Source organism: Salminus brasiliensis, chromosome 21 (genome assembly GCF_030463535.1).
Source record: "Salminus brasiliensis chromosome 21, fSalBra1.hap2, whole genome shotgun sequence".
NCBI classification, from domain to species: Eukaryota; Metazoa; Chordata; class Actinopteri; order Characiformes; family Bryconidae; genus Salminus; species Salminus brasiliensis.
Genome location: NC_132898.1, coordinates 30,233,069 through 30,255,272, shown reverse-complemented (window position 1 = coordinate 30,255,272; position 22,204 = coordinate 30,233,069). Strand labels below are relative to the sequence as shown.

The following is a 22,204-nucleotide window of genomic DNA, read 5'->3' as shown; positions in this document are numbered from 1 at the left end:
TGTACTGGAAAATGCCTGTAGTTTTCAACTGTATTTTCTAATGCATTTTTAAAATTAGACTGAAAGCAGTGATAAAAACATCGCAGTGTCTTTAACGCTGTGTTGACGAAATCCTATATTTACATTTAATACAGCGCCCTTTTTTCACTGTCTCTATTCTGTACAGGCAGTTGAGTGGCGGCAGTATCTCTCCACATGCGTCCTGCAGACTACATAACATTCACGCTGTCATTAAATACAGTCCTGATGAAGCTGTTTTAGTGCTTTTTTAGACAGTCATGTACTACACTAGACCTTTGCATGTGCTGTGTATTTTATCGGACTAGAATCAAGCCATCATGCAACCCAGCACTACCCGCTATCTCATCTTTTTTCAGTACCTCGGGTCCAAATACAGGTCTATCAGCATATTTCTCACCTTTAATACGAACAGCATAAATGCAGTTTCTTGTCAAGCTTATTTAACATCACATACACTGTAATCAATGCCCTGCTCCATTCTGTCTACAGTGGTGTCATGAAGACTCCAGCCCATCAGTCAGTGGAGGGTGTCCAGAATTACTTAGAGGTCAGTCTCAGTTTTCAGTGGTGTCATGAAGACTCATTCAGCTTAGCCTGCTCTTAGTGTTCCACTCGACAAGGCACAATCTGCTCTTCACATGTGTGTCATTCTGCATTGGAACATTGAACAACTGAACATTTGGGATGTGGTTGTTTTACAGCTCTTCGTTCCCTTGTTCTGCATCCAGAATGACCAAACGATTGAATGGCTTACAACATCTGCACTGTTCTCCAGCCGCTGCCATAATGCATAAATGCACAATTCCTTTGGAATGAGAAAACCTCTGATGGTTACATGCATATGCAGTGCTTTTCCTGTTGGCAGGGCACTAGACTTCTTTCATGTGGTTTCTTGGCTGGTCTTCAAGTGTGTGTGTGAGGCACAGAGATGGTGCCTAGCCAAACATGTTAAGCTGTGGGACAGAAATGTCAGAAATGTGCAGACCACCTCAAAGAGGAGACCCAAATGCATCTTCGTATGTAGAAGGGAAGGGGTTGTATTATGCCAGCACCACATTTGGTCTGCGGTGCACAACCATATGGGTGTAGAATGCTGGCATACTGAATGTAGAGGATGATTACACAAGTCTTGTTTCCCAACAATGTCTAGAGAAAGACCTAGAATTCAATCTCAGTCAAATCTATGCTCAGTTTAGGGACAGTCTCTTATAAGGAAACTATGTTCTCTTTGTGTCGGATGATCAAGCCAAGCTTCTGCTCATCTGAGAGAGATTGAATATGCAGAATTGTATCTCAATAAAACTTTAGTTCAAATGTTAGAACTTAGAATTGCAGGGCAGGTTATTTACAACAGATGGAGGGGTTAATTGTAACAGCCAGCAGAAAGTCTAACCACCTACCTAATCATGGGAATAACCACCCTTGGCTCGGATGACACTAGTGAGACGTCATGGCATGGACTGAATTAGGCTGTTGGGAGTGCCAGTCCATTCTCAGTACACCCTCGCTTCAGCAGCTCTAGAGCATCCCACAGTTGGGAAGTTGGCGGTTTCCAAGTCCTTTTGGACATCAGTCACATGGAAATCACATGCGTATGACTGTCGTTTTGCACTCTGCGACAACTGACTGGTGTGCTCGCTTATTGATACGTACAGGAAACCCTGTCATGTGGGATCTGTGACGTCCTGAGCAGAGTTACTTCCAAACGGGGTGGTCATAATGTTCTGATATGGCTGTGACAGTGGGCAAAGAGCGGTAGCATCTTGCAAACCGCTAACTTCATAGGATGTTCTATAGCAGCCGTAGTAAAGGTGTACAGAGAACGGACAGCATAACAGTGGTGCCCCATGGGCCATTGATGCCAGAGGGGAATCGACGACCCCAGCAAGTGGTACTGAGCAATCGGCACGCCACCGTAGAGCAGCTAACCCCTACAACGAACACTTTCCGTCACAGTATGTTAACATTTTGTCTACTAACCTGCCAAACTCGCACTATTGGGTTAGTATTAGTGTGTGGTACACATTTGAGACACATCCTCAGGCCTTATTTAGCTTGGCAGGGCTGAATAAGACTCATCTGTATCTACTGCCTTCTTTCTGAAGACCTCAGAGAGCTCTTTGGATCTGGCCTTGATGGTGATCTTCACCACTCTCTTCAACCATCAATATCAGACCAGACTAAACGTCTGAGGTTTACTATGTTCTCCAACCATGTTCTGATGTTCTGCACCTGATTCTGATTTGAGACCTTCGAAGTAGTTGTAAATGTGGGGATGCTCGCACTTTTTTCATGGGGTGGCCTAACTTTTCACATCACTGTATTCACAGTAACAGATATTTTGACCGTGAGTGTCCAAACCTAGGCATTCCACTGTAGGTCAGTTGGCCTACACTGGCATTTAGTATGTTCTTATTGAACAATACGCATACATGATCTAAAGGACATTAAGATGTAGTATTGCTCTGAATTACTGCTGCTAACGTGCTAATCGTCGGGTTTAGTATTCTCTTGAGCTTCCCCATTTGCATACTGTTATGTTCTACAGGCTTTCAAATGGGCTTTCAAAATCTGTTGTGTCTTTAGGGGCCACTTAAGGGACATTACACATAGATTTGTGTTAAAGTCACAGGGCCCAAGGGACCCATTAAAGATTCCATGCGTTAGTGCATTTAATAGTTTATGCTTAAGCCTGTGTCAAATTCTTCATCACTTCTGCTCTCTCTACCCTGTAGAACGCAGTGAGAAGACTGAAGCCACTAAATGAAGTATCAGTGTTCATTTCCAGTCGAACAGACACTGGTGTTCACGCTCTCTGCAACTCTGCACACCTGGACATCCAAAGGAAGGCCGACAAACCTCCTCTTACGGAAAAAATCATGGCCGATGCCTTAAACTACTTCTTAAAACCAGAGGAAATCAGGTAAGAGGGTGAGAGATGGAGCTACTGTTGATTCTGTGTGTGGCTGATCATAGAGTGATAGATAGATTGACTTCAGAAGGCCAGTCACAGTTTGATCCCTTCCCGCCTCCAGTACATCTGTCCCTACGCATGAAATACAGTACCAGTCAAAAGTTTGGACACACCTGGTTGAATGTGTGCTGATCATCATCTCAAAATCATTTGCTCCAAATGCTATGGTGACCCTATTTGGTCTGGGGACACACAGCTATCATCTGTAGTTAGGATGTCAGGGCTGGGGGCTTTGAAGGAGGCCTTGTATGTTGTAGGTTGAACTGAAAGGAGATGATTTTATCATATAAAAATAAGTAAAAAAAATAAGTATTTTTCATAAACCACAGACAACATTTCCCTTAAATTGCGAATGAAAATATTACTATTTAGAGCATTTATTTATTTGCAGAAATGACAACTGCTCAAAAACAACTGCTCAGATAATGCAAATAAATTATTATTTGCACACAGTACTAATATTTGAGCTTTGAGAGCATTCAGAAATCACTATGGTGAAATAACCTCGGCTGCCGATCACAGCTTTCATGTCTCGGCAGGCTCTCCACTAGTCTTCCACATTGCTGTTGGGACTTTTATGCCATTCATAGTCTGTAAATTCAGCTAACTCAGCTTTGTTTGATGAAATGCCTGGATCTAAAGAGCTGCCGTACACGTAGAGATGCAAATTTAAGAAAAAAAATTAAGTCGTCTCTTTTCCATTGTTTTTCCAGAGCTGTAGGCTATTGATTGGTCTTGGGCTAAATGAGTAAATGTGTGTGTATTAATGTACATTAACATGCTGTAGCTGCATAATTTGAGCAGTATATCCACCCGCACATATACACACACACATACACACACTGCCATGGTTCTACAGCCTAGGCCAATAAATTAAATTGAGCAAATTATTGTAATAATGCAACTGTGTAGACGTATGTTCACTAAACATGTTGTTTAACCAGTGAGATTAGTTTAATCAGAGTGGTCTGATATAAAACTGCAGCGACTGCTGCAGTGCCAATTACATCACTTTTTGTGATCATAATGTGATCCGTTCTGTCATCACACAGAAAATATTCTGCTCATCTGTTAATTATCAAGATGGGATTATCATACGTGCAGCACTAAACCACAGTAATGTGTCTCTCCAGAACTTGGAATGCAGGTCAGCAGACAAAAGAAGCAGAATATGTGACTAATTTGCATTATCTGCAGAGGGGTGTAAATATCCAACACAGATAACGGTGTAAGCTTGAGATTTGACCCCAGTGAATGACTTCCTTCTTGGCTTGGCAGATCTTTACAGCTGTGTAAGAAATTTCCCCAAATAATCCCTTCAGGTCGTAAGCATGCAGGGCTTCTGAATGACCTTTTCACCCATGCAGTTTATCCTGAGCATCTCCAGAACATCTGCAATAATCCTGTGACATGGTAATACATCATTGTTTGTGACCTATTTAAGCGTGGCGTTTCTTTTTAAAGGTACGCCTCAAATCAAAAAGGCCTGTTCTCCAAGGCAGTGATGTTCAAAAGATCTTCAACATTTTTAATGCTGCAAATGTGATTCCGCAGTCCTCATATGTGTCACTGATTGTTTGTTTTCCGAACAGTCCTCGCCAAAACTACAAAGTAAATAAGCTAAATTTAGACCCTTTCGTGTCAGGTTTTCTCTTTCCTGTGTTCTCTGCACTCCCTCGCTTCGTCTTTCCTCTTGGATCTGGATTTTATTGTCTTCCCATCTTCTTAAAATACGCCTCTTGTGCCGTGTTCGGGTTTTGAGAAGTTGGAGTGTGTCAACCAGCCTGATAGTTCATCTAATGAAAAGGGAATTTACATGTCAGAACAGGGTTTCGAGCTGATATTTGATGATGTATTTATAGAACTTCACAAAAAAAGCGCAATGTTGAGGTGATGCTGAAATACCTGCTTTATATTTTTATATTTACCGCATTTGTAGCGCTTCCATTTCTGCTGTAGTGGTATGGTCAAAAGCCGATCTGCACCAAAAGCCCTTTGAGCTTCAAGTACGGCTCGGCTCGACCCACCATCCCTCAAAATCCATGGAAGACGAGCGTCCAGGCTTTTTTCTGTCCTGGCACCATAGTGGTGGATTGAGCTTCCCCCCACCACATCTTCCGAGAATACTTGGGCGAATAGTAGAGTGGCCTTGTGTGTAGTAGAGTCTAAATAACTGAGGTTTTTCTTGGGTAAATAGCAAAGCACTTTTGTAGGTCGCTCTGGATAAATACCGTAGATGAAAATGTAAATGTAGTCCCAATATCTACACTGTTTTGGCGCAAGTAGATGAAAAAATCAAATATATATATATATATATATATATATATATATATATATATATATATATATATATATATATATATAAATATATAAATTAATACTTTAGTATCAAACATTAATTAATAATGTAAATAGTTCAGCAAAATATTTAGATCAGAAATCATTCACCTCAGATGCAGCCAATCAACCAGGACATATTTGAGTTTAAGGCTGAAGTTTAGAATGGGAGATGCTAGGCTAATATTACTAACAAACACTAGACTTTAACTGTCTCCAAGGTTCTTTAGGTAGGTAAATACAAAAATGCATAATATTATACAGATTAAAATCTGTAAATGTATTTAAACAAGTTTCTAACTTTCTAACTAGAGAAATCAGATGTTCTGATGGGTGAGGTGGTTCTTCTTCTCTGTGCTGGTCAGATTATGACTACACTACCAAATCCCCACTGTTGAAATAACACCTACAATGTTTATTCATGACCAGCTGGACACACAAGAATGAACGCAATTAGAATTCACCCTACACTGGGGATTGGGTTTGGTTGTGTTCAGTGATGCTCATCCCAGAGGACTATAACCCAGTTATTTCTAACCAGCACAATTCTGGCTCATACACTAAAACCCTGGTGTGTATAGCGTTCATTATACAATCTAAAGTATGTCATTCAAGTCTCAGACTCTTCTCAGACTAGTATGCTCCATTCAGATATACAGATCTATATATTTCAGAGCTCTTGGGCTCTTTGTTTTGCAGTTCAGTGAATGCGTCACAATCTTATCATAACTTCTGGTGGTGCTGCTGTGTTCTGGCTGAAGTCGCTCCTGCTGCCATGAGCACTGGGCACACATGCCAGCCCTGCTAATGTTTTATTCAGTGTTCCTGTTAGCAGCAATTACCAAGGGCTAGTGAATGATTAATACAGACTGAGGGATTCCTCCCTACCACACTCAAGCTCTGCGGCTCGCACTGCCCAGAGTGTGGTCGAGGAGTGTTGTAGGGAGTTACTGGTTGCTGGCGTTATCCTGACCTGGCCCAACAGCCTTAAAGTGGTGATGTTTGAGCCTTTAAGGAGGATTCTTTGTAAATCCCATCATGAAATATCACTCCTTATTGGGAATTCAGTTCGAAGGGCGATTAACAAGCGTTCTCCAGACATTGTGTAACTCTACAGGAGCTAAATATGGCCTATGAGTGTGACTTTCAATGACTTCATTGAAGGGCAGTGGCAAAAGTTGAAAAACCTTTATATTTAAAAAATGTTTAATATTGTTTAATATTAACATATTATTTAATTAAATTTTTAAAAGCTTCTGGTGCTTCATAATAGCGGTGCTCTGCAGCAATAATACTATGTGCCCTTGTATGCTGACCTATAGCTCTAGGAGGAAAATTTTCCCACATTTCTTAACTTAATGGTCAATATGTTAACAAATTCATCCAGAGTGGTCTGATATAAAAAAATCTGTTCTAGAGAAACCCGTCTGCTCAGAATTGTTCAGTCGACATTATAGAAACCAGACATCTAAAGAGTTTATCTCTAACAACTACACTACAGAAAGTTACTGCATAAGCTATCACAATCATACTTCCACTGTACATACAGAAGTGTCCAGTCACCATGCCGAAATTCCTCCGGCAGGTAAAAGGGTACAAAGGGGTACTGACTTCTCTGGAGTTCTGCTGAAGCTCCAGCCAATACTTCTTGGTAGGGCTTGGCAATTCATTGAAATTCAGAATCCCTAATCAACAAATCTTGCCCATGTTGGTTGTTTCATTTTTATTTTTGTTCATTCTCTTAAATCGTGTAGTCAGAGTGGTCCAACGGACTACAGCACTGCCCCATGACCCGAGGATCGCTGGTTTGAATCCGGGGTCATGCTGCCTGCCATCAGCAGCTGGAGTCTGAAAGAGCACAATTGTCCTTGCTCTCTTCAAGTAGGTAGATGTCTCTCTCCCTCCCTACATGTGATGCTGGCCAGCACAGGCGTCTGCTAGCCAATGCATTAGAGCTGGGTACCCACCGCTTTTCTCCAAGAGCATTGGTTTCCCGATGACGACGCATTGGCAGCAGTTGCTTATGTGTTGGAGGAGGCATGTGCCATGTGTCACCTTTCTAGTGTTGGGAGCACTACATGTGATTGGGAGAGTACTAACAAGTGGGTTGGGCAGTTGGCAGAGACTAAAATTGGGAAGTAAACATTGGTGTTAATACTTTCCCCACTGTTTGTGTTCATGTACTGTCCCCTTAAAAACATACTACACGTGTAAAGTCATGTGACCCCGTCCCATCCAGTCTACTACATGGAAGCAACATAGAAGACGCAACATTAACTCAAACACAAGCCAATTCATGCAGCTTATATAATCGTCCATCAATCAATTTATCGTGATATGATCTATAACTAATCATCCATTATCAGCACCTGACCTTACTAATGCTGTTATGGCTGCATGCCATCTTATTCGCACAGCAGTGATCCAACATCTAGTGTAAGGCCTTTGAAGAAGAGTCTGTTAGAGGCTGTTACTGCAGCAGTAAAAAAACAAATTCCCTATTATTACCATTGATTTGTAAAAGCAACTCTGGAGGAGTAGGTGTCCACAAACTTTTGTACGTGTAGTGTATTTGTTCAGATTTCTCACTCTCTTACCATCATTGGAATTTGCTGTATGGACAAAAGAACTGGGAAACCTGCTCGTTCATTGTTTCTTCAGAAATCAGGGGTTTTAAAATGAGTTCTGGTTCCCGTCACCACCACTGTAAAGGAATCCATGTCGGTAAGTTTCTCTACGTGAGCCATTTGACCTCAAACCATTCTGAATCACTTTGTTTACATCTCAACCACTGAATTACACTTAGACCTGCTTAGAAGTAGTGCTGGAATGAGCGTTTTTCAGGAGGACAATACCCAGACCTGGTAGATGAACTCCTTTAAATTGTTCTTCATGGTTAGGAACCACATACAATTATGGGTTTTGTGGGAATTGTTACTTCTTAACCGATGCTGATGCTGATGCATGTGCAGCTCATTTTCCGAGCTGTAAGTCCCTTCAGATTTGTTTGGAAGTTCTCCTGTGCCATCTGGGCTGGAGGGCATTTGGGCCAGTGGGCCGTCAGCCTTTCAGTTGACCCTTAAATCCAAAGTGCTCACTGGGTCTAAAGGAGCTTTAAAGTTTAATGATGCTTGTTTGTATCCAGGCCAAGGTTTGCTTTACGTTACGTTTTTTAGGCCACAAGGCTTGGCGGCACTATGCTTAGAGTAGGCTAGGGATAGATAGTCAGGTGGGGTTTGGAATAAGACCATGGTTTTCATGAGTTCGGTTAAGCTCAAAAATAGCAAAATGATTAGCGAGGCGATTGTTAAACCAGATTTATTGTCTCTCCAGCTTAGGTATACATGGCATTAGCAGGGCCAGGGAGCTTTTTAGATGATGCTTTAGATGATGCTTTATAAAAGCACTCAATTCCAGTCAAGTAGGTGAGTGCAATGTCAACAAGCTTTGCAGCGTTTGAACATGCTCTGAATTAACGTCTCTGCATTCAAACTCTTATTGCCTCCGATAGACTGTGCTCAATAGAAACCCCATAGAGGGTAATAATGTCAGGCGTTGTGTGATTTGACCCCCTTTACTCCTCTGTCATAAAGGGGATTGTGTGGGGGGTCTGGTGCCATGGTGACAGACAGGTCCTTTCTTAAGGCCTCATGGGATTGTGTTGTATAAATGTTTAATGTAGAGTGAAAGCTATTGTGGGGGTCCGTATAAGGCCCTTGGGGCCTTAGGACTGGAAGCTCAACAGCTTTTAATGCATGGAGTAATAATTATGATGAAGACCACCAATGGTGTAGTTGACAGTGTTTGTAGTAAACACTTCATATATTATCCAAATACATTAGGATATAGGATATGGGATATGTCCTCAACACTCATATGGCATTCATTTAAGTGTGTTGAGTTACTGATCTTGTGCCAGCGGTTCTGTACATATTAGTACATAAGATTTTAGCCAGATTATGTTATCATAAAATTGTTGTTGCGAAAGGTCAAGAATGGTGAAAAGAGCTAGCTTTAAAGCTACACTCTTAAAAATAAAAGGGCCTCAGATGGTTCTTTGAGGGATGCTATAGAAGATCCACTTATGGAACCATGTTGGAATAGAGATGTGTGAGTGTGAAGGACCTTTAAATTTAAATGACATCAAGGGAAGGTTCTTGATACTCAAAGATCTCTTTTACAGGCATGGTTCCTTATGTAACATGTTTTTTTGGCATCACTCAAAAACATATAACAGTGTAAGTGTGGGCAATATGACAATATGTCATCATTAACATACAAAACTATGTCATGATGTACTTTTGAGAATCTCATGAGTATCATTAGAAATTCTGGAACACTGAACAGCTGGACGTATCATTAAAATGCCAATTGAACCAGTAATCACCAACCAGTTCATTGTAACTACATAGCCGATTGACCATCAACTTATTATATTAATATTGTTTTATATTTAGGGATGTCCCAATTTAATCCAGTGGATAGGGATCAGGCAGATTTAGGCATCTTTTAATGGATCGGGTATGGGATAATTGAATTCAATCCGGTTCCGAGTCTTTGTTTTAACCACAGAGTCCAGAGCGCCGTCTGGTGGCCTCAAGGTGCCATTAACGGACATTGCGCAGTCTGCGGTGTGGAACTATTTTGCAGTGGAAAACAGACCATAATATTTGAAACGTTCTAAAACTATCACTGAAATGCTCTGTTTTACATAATATCTGCAAAATATCCTGAAGGGGGCTTCCCTAATTTTATTTATTTATTTTCATTAGTAGTTGTTATTTTCTATACTGCTTTTTTCAGTAGTTTCCTTTTGCAAAAACTGTATAAAACCATTATACTTACCCTTTTTTAATCTTAAATTTTTTTTTCATTAATTTGTTCATAAAAAAACTAAATATTGTGAAATATGTCGTGTAAATGTTTTCATTCTAATTCTGATTGCTGCCAGTAGGACTGATTAGCTGGATTATAGGCGTTAGCAAAGTCTTGCGTTGGTAGATCATTCAAAATGCAGCTGGCACTAGTGTTTAATGTTCAATTGAAGAGACACCCTATAAATAAATGACTTTTTATTTTAATTATTATTATATCCATTATTTTTTCACATATTGCAGATTTCCAAGCAAGCTTCGCTCACATGGAGAACTGGAGCATACTTTAAGAAAGCCATTAGCACCATGCTGAAACCACACCCTTTCATCTAAACGCTTGTAGTTGGGCTGCATGCATGGTTTGTTTATGTTAATGATATTAACTTGTGCAGTTCTGATAGCACAGAGGACGACGATATGCAGATGTGGCCTTTAGCAAATTGCATGTTTCCCCAGTGTGTGCTATGAGCCTACTCACCGGCATCAGATGTTTCTGATGAGTTTCTGTGGGTGTTTTTGATGAATCATGGTGTTCACATAATCCAAAAGGTGTTATGGAGTTATGTAGGCCAGTTTTTAGTCACGACATCAGAGGTTTATATATTGCGAGGCATACTGCAATTTTAATATGCATCAATATGATCACCAGTTTGATATTTTGTGCGGCTCTAGTGAGTGTTAATGGAATGTAACTGTCCTTAATATTCCTTTCAAATCCATCTTTTTATTGCTAGAATGATAATTAGCTTCATTTATAAATTGTTATTTTTCAATATTTTATTTTCTATTTGTCTATTTTTTATATTACGATTTTTATCCCAGTGTACACTTTTGCAATATGCCATTTCTGCAATATCGTTCAGCTCTAGTTTGGAGTATTTCTCAAAGAAGCATTTTACACCATCTATGAGTGATATTATGTTATTTTTACTTTCTTTGAAACAGAATCACAAGAGTCTGTCGCGTGCCGAGCGATTTCCACGCACGCTATTACGCAATGTCAAGAACCTACGTGTACCGTCTGGCCACGGGGGTCTCCCATCACTCGGAAATGCCTGTAACAGAGAAGGATCTGTGCTGGGCATTACGGGACACGTGAGTATTCCCCCATCCCCCTTCACACTGCACGTGCTCTGTAGGCTCCCGAGCCTAAAGCTGAATTAGTAGGATCAGCTCCTACACTGAAGAAAGTCATGCGTTACATTTAAAATGTGTTGAAATCTCAATAATTGTGTTGTATATTTTTAGGCTGAATTTTCTCTAAATCTACTGGATACATCAGGATTTGATTAGGTGTGATAGCGTTCTGCACTGTAGCTTTTAGAGCCGTAAAGCTCTAGTTTCTAGTTTCTCTAGAACAGTACATGAGCACATCTGACCACTCAGAATGACCTTGTTTACATCCTAATGATGAAATGATGTGTTATGAGGTAAGGTCAGGTAGTGATTATGGATGATTAGTTATAGATCAGAAATGCCACTCAAGCTTATCCCAGAGGTATTGTCCGGAGCTCCAGCACTCCACAGCCCAGAGCTCCAGGGCTTTATACCCCTATACCCCTATATCTACCGGACGGCACTGGGCATGGTGATTTAACACTCATGCATGGCTGCTCCAGAGTGACCTGTTATATTGGCAGTGCTTATCAGTGGCATATGCAGCTAAATGCCGGTGTCAGTACTTGCTGAATTCGCTCATTAAAAGAGTGCCTGGATACTTTTGTACTTGTAGTGTACTTAGTTTGTGTGTGTGGGGGCTAAAACACATTCAGATGGCACAATGTTTTGATTCACTTGTTCGTTGCATGTACTGGTATCTCTGTCCAAACATTAAATAGAGGAGGGATCCTTCATCCATGTTGTCTGGAATGAGCTAAAGAGTTTACATACTTATTTGTTTATGTATGTATGTATGTATTTATTTATTTACTCACATTTTCCCTCTTACATGAGAGCAGCACCATGGATAGTGCCTATCCATGAGCATTTTGAGGGTTAACACGCATTCAGAAATGCATGCTTTGTTACTGTAGTGTATTTTATTCACATGGAAAGGATCAAAAGTACACTTTTGATTGAGATCCTTTTGATCCAGTATTGTTCCAGGCTCCGGGCTCCAGGCCTACGCATTTGAGCCCCAGGTCCCAACACATGACTTTGAACCGCAAGAGCATCAGCAGACGCTTTGGCATCAAATAGGAATGGCACATGAATTATAAACACATACAAGCAATAGGGAATTCGGGGCAAACAAAAAGATGTGGGTTATTGAGGCCAGTTCTGACGAGCTGAATAAGGAAGAAGGTGGAGACGGAGGCAGTAGACTAAAGAGACAAAAAAAAGTGATGCACTGAATTTACTTGATTGAATCATTTCCACTCTAATAAAATACACCAACACAGCTATTGCCATTGCCTGACCAGCAAGAGTTGTGTTGATGGAATGTGTTTTATTCATGTGGAAATGATGGTACCCATTTGAATCAAGTCAATTCAGTGCATTTTCCTCCAGTGAGGGATGATGCATCTTTAGAGTAGGATTGGGGAAAGCCTTTGCGATGTGCCTTGTCTCAGAGGGTGACGCGTGATCGCTGATGCCATTTTTTTTCCACCCTCTTTCACTTTTTGGGAGAAAGTGGGGCAAGATAAGCTGCAGGCTTATCGTGACTCATAACAACACCCACACATGTCTCACCCTCTCTCTCTTTCTCTGCGTCTCTGTCACATTTTCTTTACACACATACAAATACTCCCTTCCCTTTACTCATTCATAATCATCCATGTTCTAGATATACTCCTTAGCAGCTCTTTCAATTTACTCCTTTATGTTGCTGACACAGATGTGCAAATGAGGTGGCCAACACTTTTGTCGCCAAATGCAATCAAATCCTCACAGCAATGCTCCTCCAAAATCTAGTAGAAAGCCTTCTTCCCTGGACGGTAGAGACAGTGACCCCAACAAAAGCAGGATCTGCTCTTTGAATACCCTTGATTTTAGAAGACACAATGGATGATCAGGTGTCCCAATACGTTTGTCCATATGGTATATGTTGTTTTAGGAATGTCCCCATATATTTAACTGGTACCCTGTTTTGCTTTGACTGGGACTCTCTTTCGTATCCCTCTAACAGGAAGCTGGACATCAGTGCCATGCAGGAGGCCAGCGCTGTGCTGACTGGCATGCATGATTTCAGCACCTTCCGGGCCATGAGCTCAGACGCCTTGTTCAAAAGCCCTGTGAAAACCATGGAGCTGGTGCAGGTGCAGCCGGGCCTGTCCTTCAGCCAGCGGCACTTCCACAGGTACACAGGTGTTCATAAGCCTAATTGTAGGTGTTTGTAATCATGTGCTGTATTATGCATTTTTAAATGTAATAAATTAGACAGCAAGAAGTATTTTAAGATGCAGAAGAAGAGTCATTCACATTCATATGAAGCTCTAAAAGCCGTTATTGTGTCTTCATACAGTTTTCTACTCATTATTTGAAACCTGCTTTATTTGATATATAAATCTGCAGTCGAATCCCGAGTGATGCTGTGTTTCTGTCAGCGGCCGGGGTCAGAGAGCGCACATTTGGCCGTGCCCTCTCTGGGTGGTTCTGGGTGGCGCTCTCTCCTCTCATCACTCAAATTATGTATCAGCCTGGTGTGGCTGAGCTGGGGACCCAACAATTTCCTCAAAGCATGTGGGCTGCCCAGTAATGACACTTTGGAAGCAGTTTAAAAAACAGGCGGTGGCTGGCTTTACATGTTTCGGAGGAGAGATGTGTAAAGTCCTTAGCCTCTAGGGGGAGCTACAAAACGGATGGGAGTACCAAATTTGGAGAAGAGGGGGGAAAAATGTGTATATATATAAAGGTATTGTGGGATAATGACATTATTCTTTTTTTGGTTATAGTATTATTGTTGTTGTTATTATTATAATTATTAACACAATAATAATAACATTTTGCTAAATATTGTGCATTCACATTCCAAACGCAGCACTTTTTTGATGGAACGAAAGCTAAATGGGAGTTGGACTGATTTGTACTTATGATTTTAAGCCCTTGCAAACCAAGAGAAATAATAAAAAATGGCAGATTTTACATAAAAAACCCATTATAGTGCAAATCAGGTGCGAATTAAATACACGTCTGAATGCCATGGAAAAACATCATGCTTAACACTGGTGCAAAATAAAACCTATCACTAGACTGTATAGTCTAACGTCATGCACCGTTGCTAGAATTACTCCTCCGCGATTTGAGCTATTGAGGGGACAGTGTTTGGCCATCAGTCAGTACTGGAGGTTTACTCCAAGATTTTATTGCCAGATCCCCTCTCAGCCCATTAAGACCAGAAATATGTTCTGCAATATGTGCTGTGGAGGAAACCGGAGAGGAAGAGGGGTAGGGGGGCAGCAGTGAGCAGTATGTTTATGATGTCTATACAACAGGCTTTTCAAATCTGATATGATGTCATTTAATATAGAGGCGTGACTAGGTGTAATTACCAGGGCTCTGAACATCCTTAACCTCTGGAACAGACATGTTCATTTGAAATAATAACCATACTATTCTAATATGTGTAGTATAGAATAGTATAGACTTACAGTATACTATTCCCATAGTATAATATATAGTGCCATGTACTGTTGCTATGGTATTCTGTTTTCTCAGCAAAATCATCATGTTAAGGATATGCATTAGGTAACCCAGTACAGATAACCCAGCCTATTTGTTGTTATGCTGTGACCCTAAAAAGGCTGAGGGGTCTTCCTCTGTCAGAAAGCTGTTCCTGATTGGTCCAAGACCTGTTAAGATCCCAGAAATTCCAAATTGACCCTTTCCTTATAAGTTAGGTATGCAGCATAAGTTACTATGGTGAGATATCCCTGTAAACGCACCATTTGAGACATAGAATCCAGGATAAGATCCAAATAAGCTTAGCTTAAGTCAGCTGGTTAAGTAAGTAATCCTGCTGTATGGGACTGGACACCGTTGTGAAAATTTGGCATCCTTAGTTGAGTTTCTGTTGAAAATGCAAATTTCAATCTCAAATGAATATTTCTAAATAGAAAATAAGATCAGTTATTATACACACAGTCAGGCTTTGTCATGCATGAGTTAATGAGCCACGATGTAGTTAGTCCAGCACCTTAATTGCAGCTAATGAAATGCGTGCAGCAGTGAACCGTACACAGCGAACACACCACAGTGTTCACGGGTTTGAGTTGGACAGGACGAGCCGTGTTTTGTCGGTGACATTTTGGGAGACGGCTTTTGCGAGAGACACGAGGGTGTATTTGAAGAGCGTTGCTAGGCAACAAGTCTTGGGCAGAAGCACGATGCTGAGGCTTTTGGCGGATGGAGGGACGGTGGGGGCGCATGCCGCAGTCTGTCTGAACTAGTGGAGGCTGGCTAGCATCAGCATGGCCTTTATCCTCAGGGGCTGAGGGGGAATCCCTCTTCAAAGCAGCCTGGTGTTTTCGAGCTGAGCAGCAGGCTGTTCTTTTTGAAGCCGGGCACATGATTCAGTTCTGATGAATAAATAGCAGAGCAGAGCTCTTTTAGGAGAAGACTTCGTTCAGATCATCCGGATGCATAGATTCATTTTGTGTGTTTTTGCAGCAAGGAATGTTTGCTGTAAGGCTGCAGTAGGAATATGTGTGTTAGGTCTAATAAGAGTTAATAAGAGTTTCCCTTTTTTATGTTCTTGGATCAATGTAACATTTAGAATTTGCAGTTAGTGCTGGCAGTAACAAAATCATGGTCAATCCTATAACATTTTTTGCACTTACCTGTAGTTCTTTTGAATTAATCAGATGTTCTGTTCATATTACAGATTTTAAACTTTCAATCAATACCATATTTGTGTTTGTAAGTAGAAAAAATATATTTCATAAGTATTTCAATTACAATTAATTTTGTTAATTTTAATAAATTACTGTTTAAATGGTTTAAAATGCCGCTTTGCCATCAGCAGCCGGAGTCTGAGAGAGCACAATTGGCTGCTCTCTCTCCGCATAGGTAGATGGCGTCTCTTCCCTCATAAGTCTTAAAGCGACATTGGCCGGCACAGGCGTCTGTTGTCTGGTGCAGTGGAGCTGGGTACCTGGCGCTTTCCTCAAGGCGTGTCAGCTGCCAGACGATACCACATTGGTGGCAGTTCGAAAAGAAGCGGGGGCTGCTCTGGCATGTATCGGATTAGATGAGTTATGTCCTTATCTATCGGGAGCATTGCTAGTGCTAGGGAGAAATATAAATTCATCAATTTATCATGAAAAAATGCCTAAATTAATTGAATTACTCACCATGTCACTAAGTGTATAATTACATTGCATTTGAATGGCAGAGCAAAACAGTCTCTGAACTGTCTCTGAGCTGAACTCATATTTAAGGTAGTGCAGCTTATGAGACATTGAAACTAACTAACGCTCAAACAAAATAATTTAAATGTCTTCCCAGACGTCTTAAGGAAGTCACTGAGGCGTGTGTTTCACACAGAGCCGCATGGGGAAACCTTTGGCAGGTCATTTCGGGGCTTTCTCACGTGAAGCACTCCACAGGGAGAGAGCAGGAGCAGGATGCGCAGACCATCTGCTTTATTTAACGCTAATGTCAAACACGGCATGGAACCACACACACACACACACAGATACGGTATGTCATTAAAGCTCATATTTACCACAAACAGTGAGTACAGTTTAGCTGGTGGTTGATAAATGATGTTGCTGCCAGTTATGTTAGTAATCAAGTCAGAGAGCACCAGACATTTATTTCATTTCCATTCAGTACAGGTTTTCTAACAAACTCTGAAGCCTTTAAAAAGACTTAAAGACTTAAAAATAATATAAACTTTACTATATTAGAATATATCACTAACTTGAATGTCTATTAAATGCAGCTGAACTATGAGTTGAATGTAAATGATGTCTGTTGAATGTAACCCTACAACTAACCCTAAGCCTTAATCCTAACCTTAACCTAAACCTCAACATTGAATCAACCCTTAAACCCAACTCTAACCTCACCCTTACAATTTAATTAGTCCTAAAACCTAACCTTAGCCTTGGTCTTGAATCTACCCTAAACCCCAACCAGACCTTCTCCTAACCCTTTAATCAGTCCTAAAACCTAACCCCACCCTTAGCCTTGAATCAACTCTAAACCCTAACCAGACCTTAAACGTAGCCTTGATTCAACCCTAAACCCTAACCAGACCTTCTCCTAACCCTTTAATCAGTCCTAAAACCTAACCCCACCCTTAGCCTTGAATCAACCCTAAACCCTAACCAGAGCTTAAACTTAGCCTTGATTCAACCCTAAACCCTAACCAGAGCTTCACTTTATCATTTAACCAGTCCTAAAACCTAACCTTAACCTTAGGCTTGAATCAACCCCAAAGCCTAACCTTCATCTTAACCCAAAGCTTACCCTTTAGGCAGCCCTAAAACCTAACCCTAATCTTACTTTCGCCCTTTTAACAGCCCCAAAACCTAACCCTAACCTAACCTTAACATTAGCCTTAGGATTGAATTCTAACCCTAAACAGACCTTCACCTCACCCTTTAATCAGTCCTAAAACTTAACCCTAACCCTAACCTTAGCCTTGAATCAACCCTAAATCCTAACCCTAATCTTAACCTAAACCTTACCCTTTAATCAGCCCTAAAACCTAACCTTAACCTAAACCTTAATTCTAACTCTAATCCTAACCCTAAACGGGCAAGGTTAGGATTAAGGTTAGGATTAAGGTTAGGATTAGGGTTACATTCAATAGACAATCATTTACACTCTTACACAAACTTAGAGTTCAGTTGCATTTAATAAGCATTCAGTTGAATGTTAGCTGAATGTCAGGTGAGCGTTTACAAGGCTTCTACAATGGACCATCCAAGTGAAGTGATCCCTCAGACTCCCTCAAAACTCACATATTAAAGCTTTAAAATGAGACTTTTCTATAGACATGTATAGTTGTGATTAATATTTGAAGAATGCTGCTATAAGGAACGCAGGCAGTTCTCCTGATGAATAATTGAAAGCTTACAGGTTGGTGGGGCTTCCTTAAATCCTTTCAGAATTACACAGAGCGCAGTGCGTAGCTGCGGCTGCATAAGTGTTTCTACAGGGCCGTCTGCTACGCCAGCAGACACACATGAAAATGAATAGCATCCCAGCTACTGGGCTAGAGCAGCCAGAGTGTTAACATGAAGGCACCTAATGGCATATTTATTATCTGTGTTTTCAGAGCTCTTGAGGCTCTTCCACAGTCAAATATTAAATGGAACTTCATAAACACGGGTATCTGGCCGTTCCTTTGAAGTAGAGCAATTTCATCAAACTAAAATACACTATTAATAATTTGGGGGTGGGGATGGTTCTGAAATCAACGCAGGGTCACAATGATACAGACAGGGTCTACAATTCTACATACAGCCACTTATATTAATCATACAGTGCTGCTGAAAGTTCCCAAATGTCTGTTAAGTTGACTTTATGACTCCTGGACTTCCTGTTAGTGGTCATGATTGGCTACAGCTGGTAGTTTAACCCATCAGTGCTGTGTAACACGCACAGTGACAGTGAACACACGTGCCCGGAGCAGTGGGCAGGCATTGCTGCGATGACAGTACAAGGGGAAAGTCCAAGGAGCTCAGCGCAGATCTGAAAAAGATGATCATAGATTTACACAAGTCAGCAATGTCTCCTGGAGCCATTTCTAAACAACAGCAGATTCCTCTTTGATGAATGAGGGCTTAACCACTGGCTATATGCTTCTATTCTGGATGCTAGCCTCTCAGTCCATGGCGGTGTAAAACCCGCTTGACTGCAGACAGTGCCACTGGCTTTCCAGGAGCTTCCAGTTAAGGGCAGGCCTGTGCCTTGGTTGTTCTTCGGTTGTTCTTGACCATCGGAACCAGTTTCTTCGGAGCTGAGGGAGACAGTTTGGGTCCTCTTCCAGATTTTGATGAAGTGCTTGCACCTTTTTTAATAACATTTGCAGGAACTGATGATCTTGGAATCTGCAATTGTTTAGAAATGGCTCCAAGAGACACTCCTGACTTCTACAGTCTTCCTTTGTCAGATCTGCACTGAGCTCCTTAGACCTCCCATTGTACCATGTGTTGGTCAGTGTAATGAGCGCTCTTAAACAAACCCATTTTTATGTGGCACAGAGAATCTACCAGCTGTAGTCCATCATGATCACTAACTGGAAGTTCAAACATCTTTTTGGAATTTTCTGAATCACTGAATAATCATTTGCGTTGGTGTATGTATATTATTGACACTGTATAATTCTGAACTCTCTATTAATGATGGGTTGTAACTCATTCTGCCCAAAATTGCCATGCCATTTATGTCCATAAAGGATGTACGTCAACTCCTGCTCACAGCTGTACATTGCTGCCATGACGAAACCTGCAGCCTGCCATTCTTAATGTAAGTTAATGTATGAAGGTGGTACTCCAGGACTATTCATCAGGACCTTTTCAAATGGTGTAAAGATGGCGATTCTTCCTCAGATGGGCAGAGGCTGCTCATTTGTGCCATCATTCGAGCACATGCTGACATTAGTAGGTATTAGACAGACGGATTGGTTTCTTTTGTACGGCTGAAGTGCAGTGAAGTAATCTCAGACTCCGCTGTTTATTTGCATTTGCATTTGACCCAGTTCTCACTGCCTAGGAGCTGCGAGCGCTGGAACATCATCCTGTGCAACAAGCGCAGATTTTAGAAAATGAGCTCAGAGCAGAGTTTTACACACACACACACACACAGCAGAGATGTATGCTCTGCACATTTGCCTTTAGTTAATTGCATTTTTAGGCAGTAGATTCATTATAGACTTTATTAGTTCAGATCTTTAGTTATTGTGTAAATGAAGTTCAGGATTGGATCATAAACAGTTAATGATCGAACAGCAGCCGACTGCAGGTGAAAAGCTACTTCTGGATTCAGCCCTAAACCACTTGAAATGGGGTTTCTGTGTATAAAAGAGCTTTAATTTCATATGGATGTAAATATCCTCACATTTCATTTTAAATCCAGTGTGCTAGAGTACGAATATTTTGTAAAGGCTGCTTTACAATGTGCACACACATTCCTGTTCTTCGAATCAAGAATGGGGGGAAATGGTGACTTTTTATCCTATTGTCTCATCATTGGCTCTTTGTGCTCTTGTTTTCCAGAGACATTCAGTTTTGGGAGCTCTCTTTCAAAAGTAGGTCCTTTTTATACAAGCAAGTAAGTCCTGCCTTGTTCCCTTTGTGAGCTGAGCTGAGTTCATTTTGCAGTGTATGTTGTGCACCCCCTAGTGGTTAACAGGAAACATTGCAACAGTTTGATTATTAGACTCAGGATCAAGCTCTGTTTGTTGTACATCTGCTACGCACACTGTGTCCAAATGTTTGTGGACACCCCTTCTTATTAATGCATTCTGCTACTTTAACCTGCACCCATTGCTGTTAAAGATGTGCAAATGCTTACATACACAGCTTGTCTAGTCTCTGTAGAGAAGTACTGCCAATACAATAGGACTCTCTAGAGCACATAAACATGTACCTATTGGTATTGTGCCTAAAACCCCCCAGCATTGAGCTGTGGAGCAGTGGAACTGTGTTTTCTGGAATGATGGATGATTGGTGCACCATCCAGTACTTTCGGGGTGAGTTAGGGATGAGGTAGGATGGTGATCATTCAACATCCTGACCTCACTAACCTTCTTGTTGCTGAATGCAATCAATCAACTCCACACAGCAATGCTACATAACATAGTAGGGTAATAGAAACAGTTTTTTGTTGTTGTTTTTTTATTTATTAAGGAGCAGGTGTCCCAATACTTGTGTCCAAATGGTGTGTGTGTGTGTTTACTGTACTATCTTTTGTAAATACTATCCCAGAAACTGAGACATTTTTATTGGCTTAGGTGCGGAGGATGACCGGGGCGTTGGTTGCGGTTGGGCAGGGTAAACTGTCAGCCAGGCAGATTCAGGAGCTGCTCGATGCTCGTGACTCTGTTGCCTATCCACATAACATGGCAGCTCCGCCCTGTGGCCTCTTTCTGACCAATGTGGAGTATAAAGAGTCAGGTAAAAGCCTCTCTGACCTTCGTTCATTTTGTTTAGTTGTCATGGCCGATTATTTACTGTTTCTTGGGGTTTATCTGTTTTAATTTAAGGTATTAAACTTTAGGATAAGCTGGCCATCTAAAATCAGCAGGATCAGGTCTGCTCATTTTTAGGAAATTTGTACAGTATCTGTCCTGTATGTAGCCTCAACAGCTATGTATGCTATCAGATATTTCAGTGTTTAGTGTTTAGTCCACCCTTTACCTTTGGTACAGCCTTAGAAGTTGGAGCATTTTCTGCTTCTTACAATCCAAGCAATTCCAGACACATTCAATGATGCAGAGGTCTGGACTCAGCATCACTAATGTGCATTGTTCTGAGATGAATAATGTATATTGGAAGGATGGGCAGAAACCTTTGGATTTTTCCCCCCAGATTTTCTCCTCTTTCTGAAAGACGAAAGGTTTAAGCTGCTGTTCATCTGATGGGGACAGTTTTTTCTTTTGTCCACCAGATATTGCATGGTTGCTATGAGTCCCACTTTTCTCTGCATCTTCTAATCACCTGCTTTTTAAAAACATTTTATCCTAATCTCCTCGAAATTCAAACTTGATGGTGGTTTTGACTGGAAAGGAACTAAATAAAGGTTGGTAACAGCTAAATACTGGATTGGTGCCATATCTAATTAGTGTTTCCACTTTTCTCTGCACAGATCTTTTGTTTTGCACACCAGACGGCACAGACGTCAGCAGCTGACTGTGATTACAGAGTGCAAAGCGAGACGAGTGGGTATATGCAAATGAGTCTGAATACAGCAAATAAATTAGGATTTGTATTGTTTTTTTTTTTTACCTGTTTTGGGACAAATGCATCTTTTAATGACTATCAATATCAATAAATTATCAGATACCTGATCAGGGACTCTTGTGTTAACCTCCACATAAATC

General features: G+C 41.0%; 1 protein-coding gene across 2 annotated transcripts; it reads left to right on the top strand.

The window, feature by feature from the left end:
• The first annotated feature begins 219 nt into the window (after positions 1-219).
• On the top strand, positions 220-22,171 carry pusl1 (pseudouridine synthase like 1). 2 transcript variants are annotated; one of them, XM_072665653.1, is made up of 8 exons: positions 220-397; positions 511-568; positions 2,757-2,944; positions 11,152-11,301; positions 13,337-13,507; positions 20,379-20,433; positions 21,116-21,278; positions 21,970-22,171. In XM_072665653.1, exons 1-8 carry the CDS (start codon positions 339-341, stop codon positions 22,011-22,013), a joined length of 888 nt encoding a protein of 295 aa, XP_072521754.1. In that variant the 5' UTR covers positions 220-338; the 3' UTR covers positions 22,014-22,171. The 2 variants fall into 2 exon arrangements, with proteins under 2 accessions (XP_072521754.1, XP_072521753.1); XM_072665652.1 differs by having other exon boundaries at positions 21,116-22,171.
• Positions 22,172-22,204: the final 33 nt, after the last annotated feature.

What these genes read in the sequence shown, in the direction of transcription:
- pusl1 (XM_072665652.1), top strand. Translation starts at nt 339, where the DNA reads ATGCAACCCAGCACTACCCGCTATCTCATCTTTTTTCAGTACCTCGGG. An exon ending in AGCCAGCGGCACTTCCACAG is followed by an intron (nt 13,508 to 20,378) that starts GTACACAGGTGT and finishes CTTGTTTTCCAG; the next exon opens with AGACATTCAGTTTTGGGAGC. An exon ending in GGTCCTTTTTATACAAGCAA is followed by an intron (nt 20,434 to 21,115) that starts GTAAGTCCTGCC and finishes TTATTGGCTTAG; the next exon opens with GTGCGGAGGATGACCGGGGC.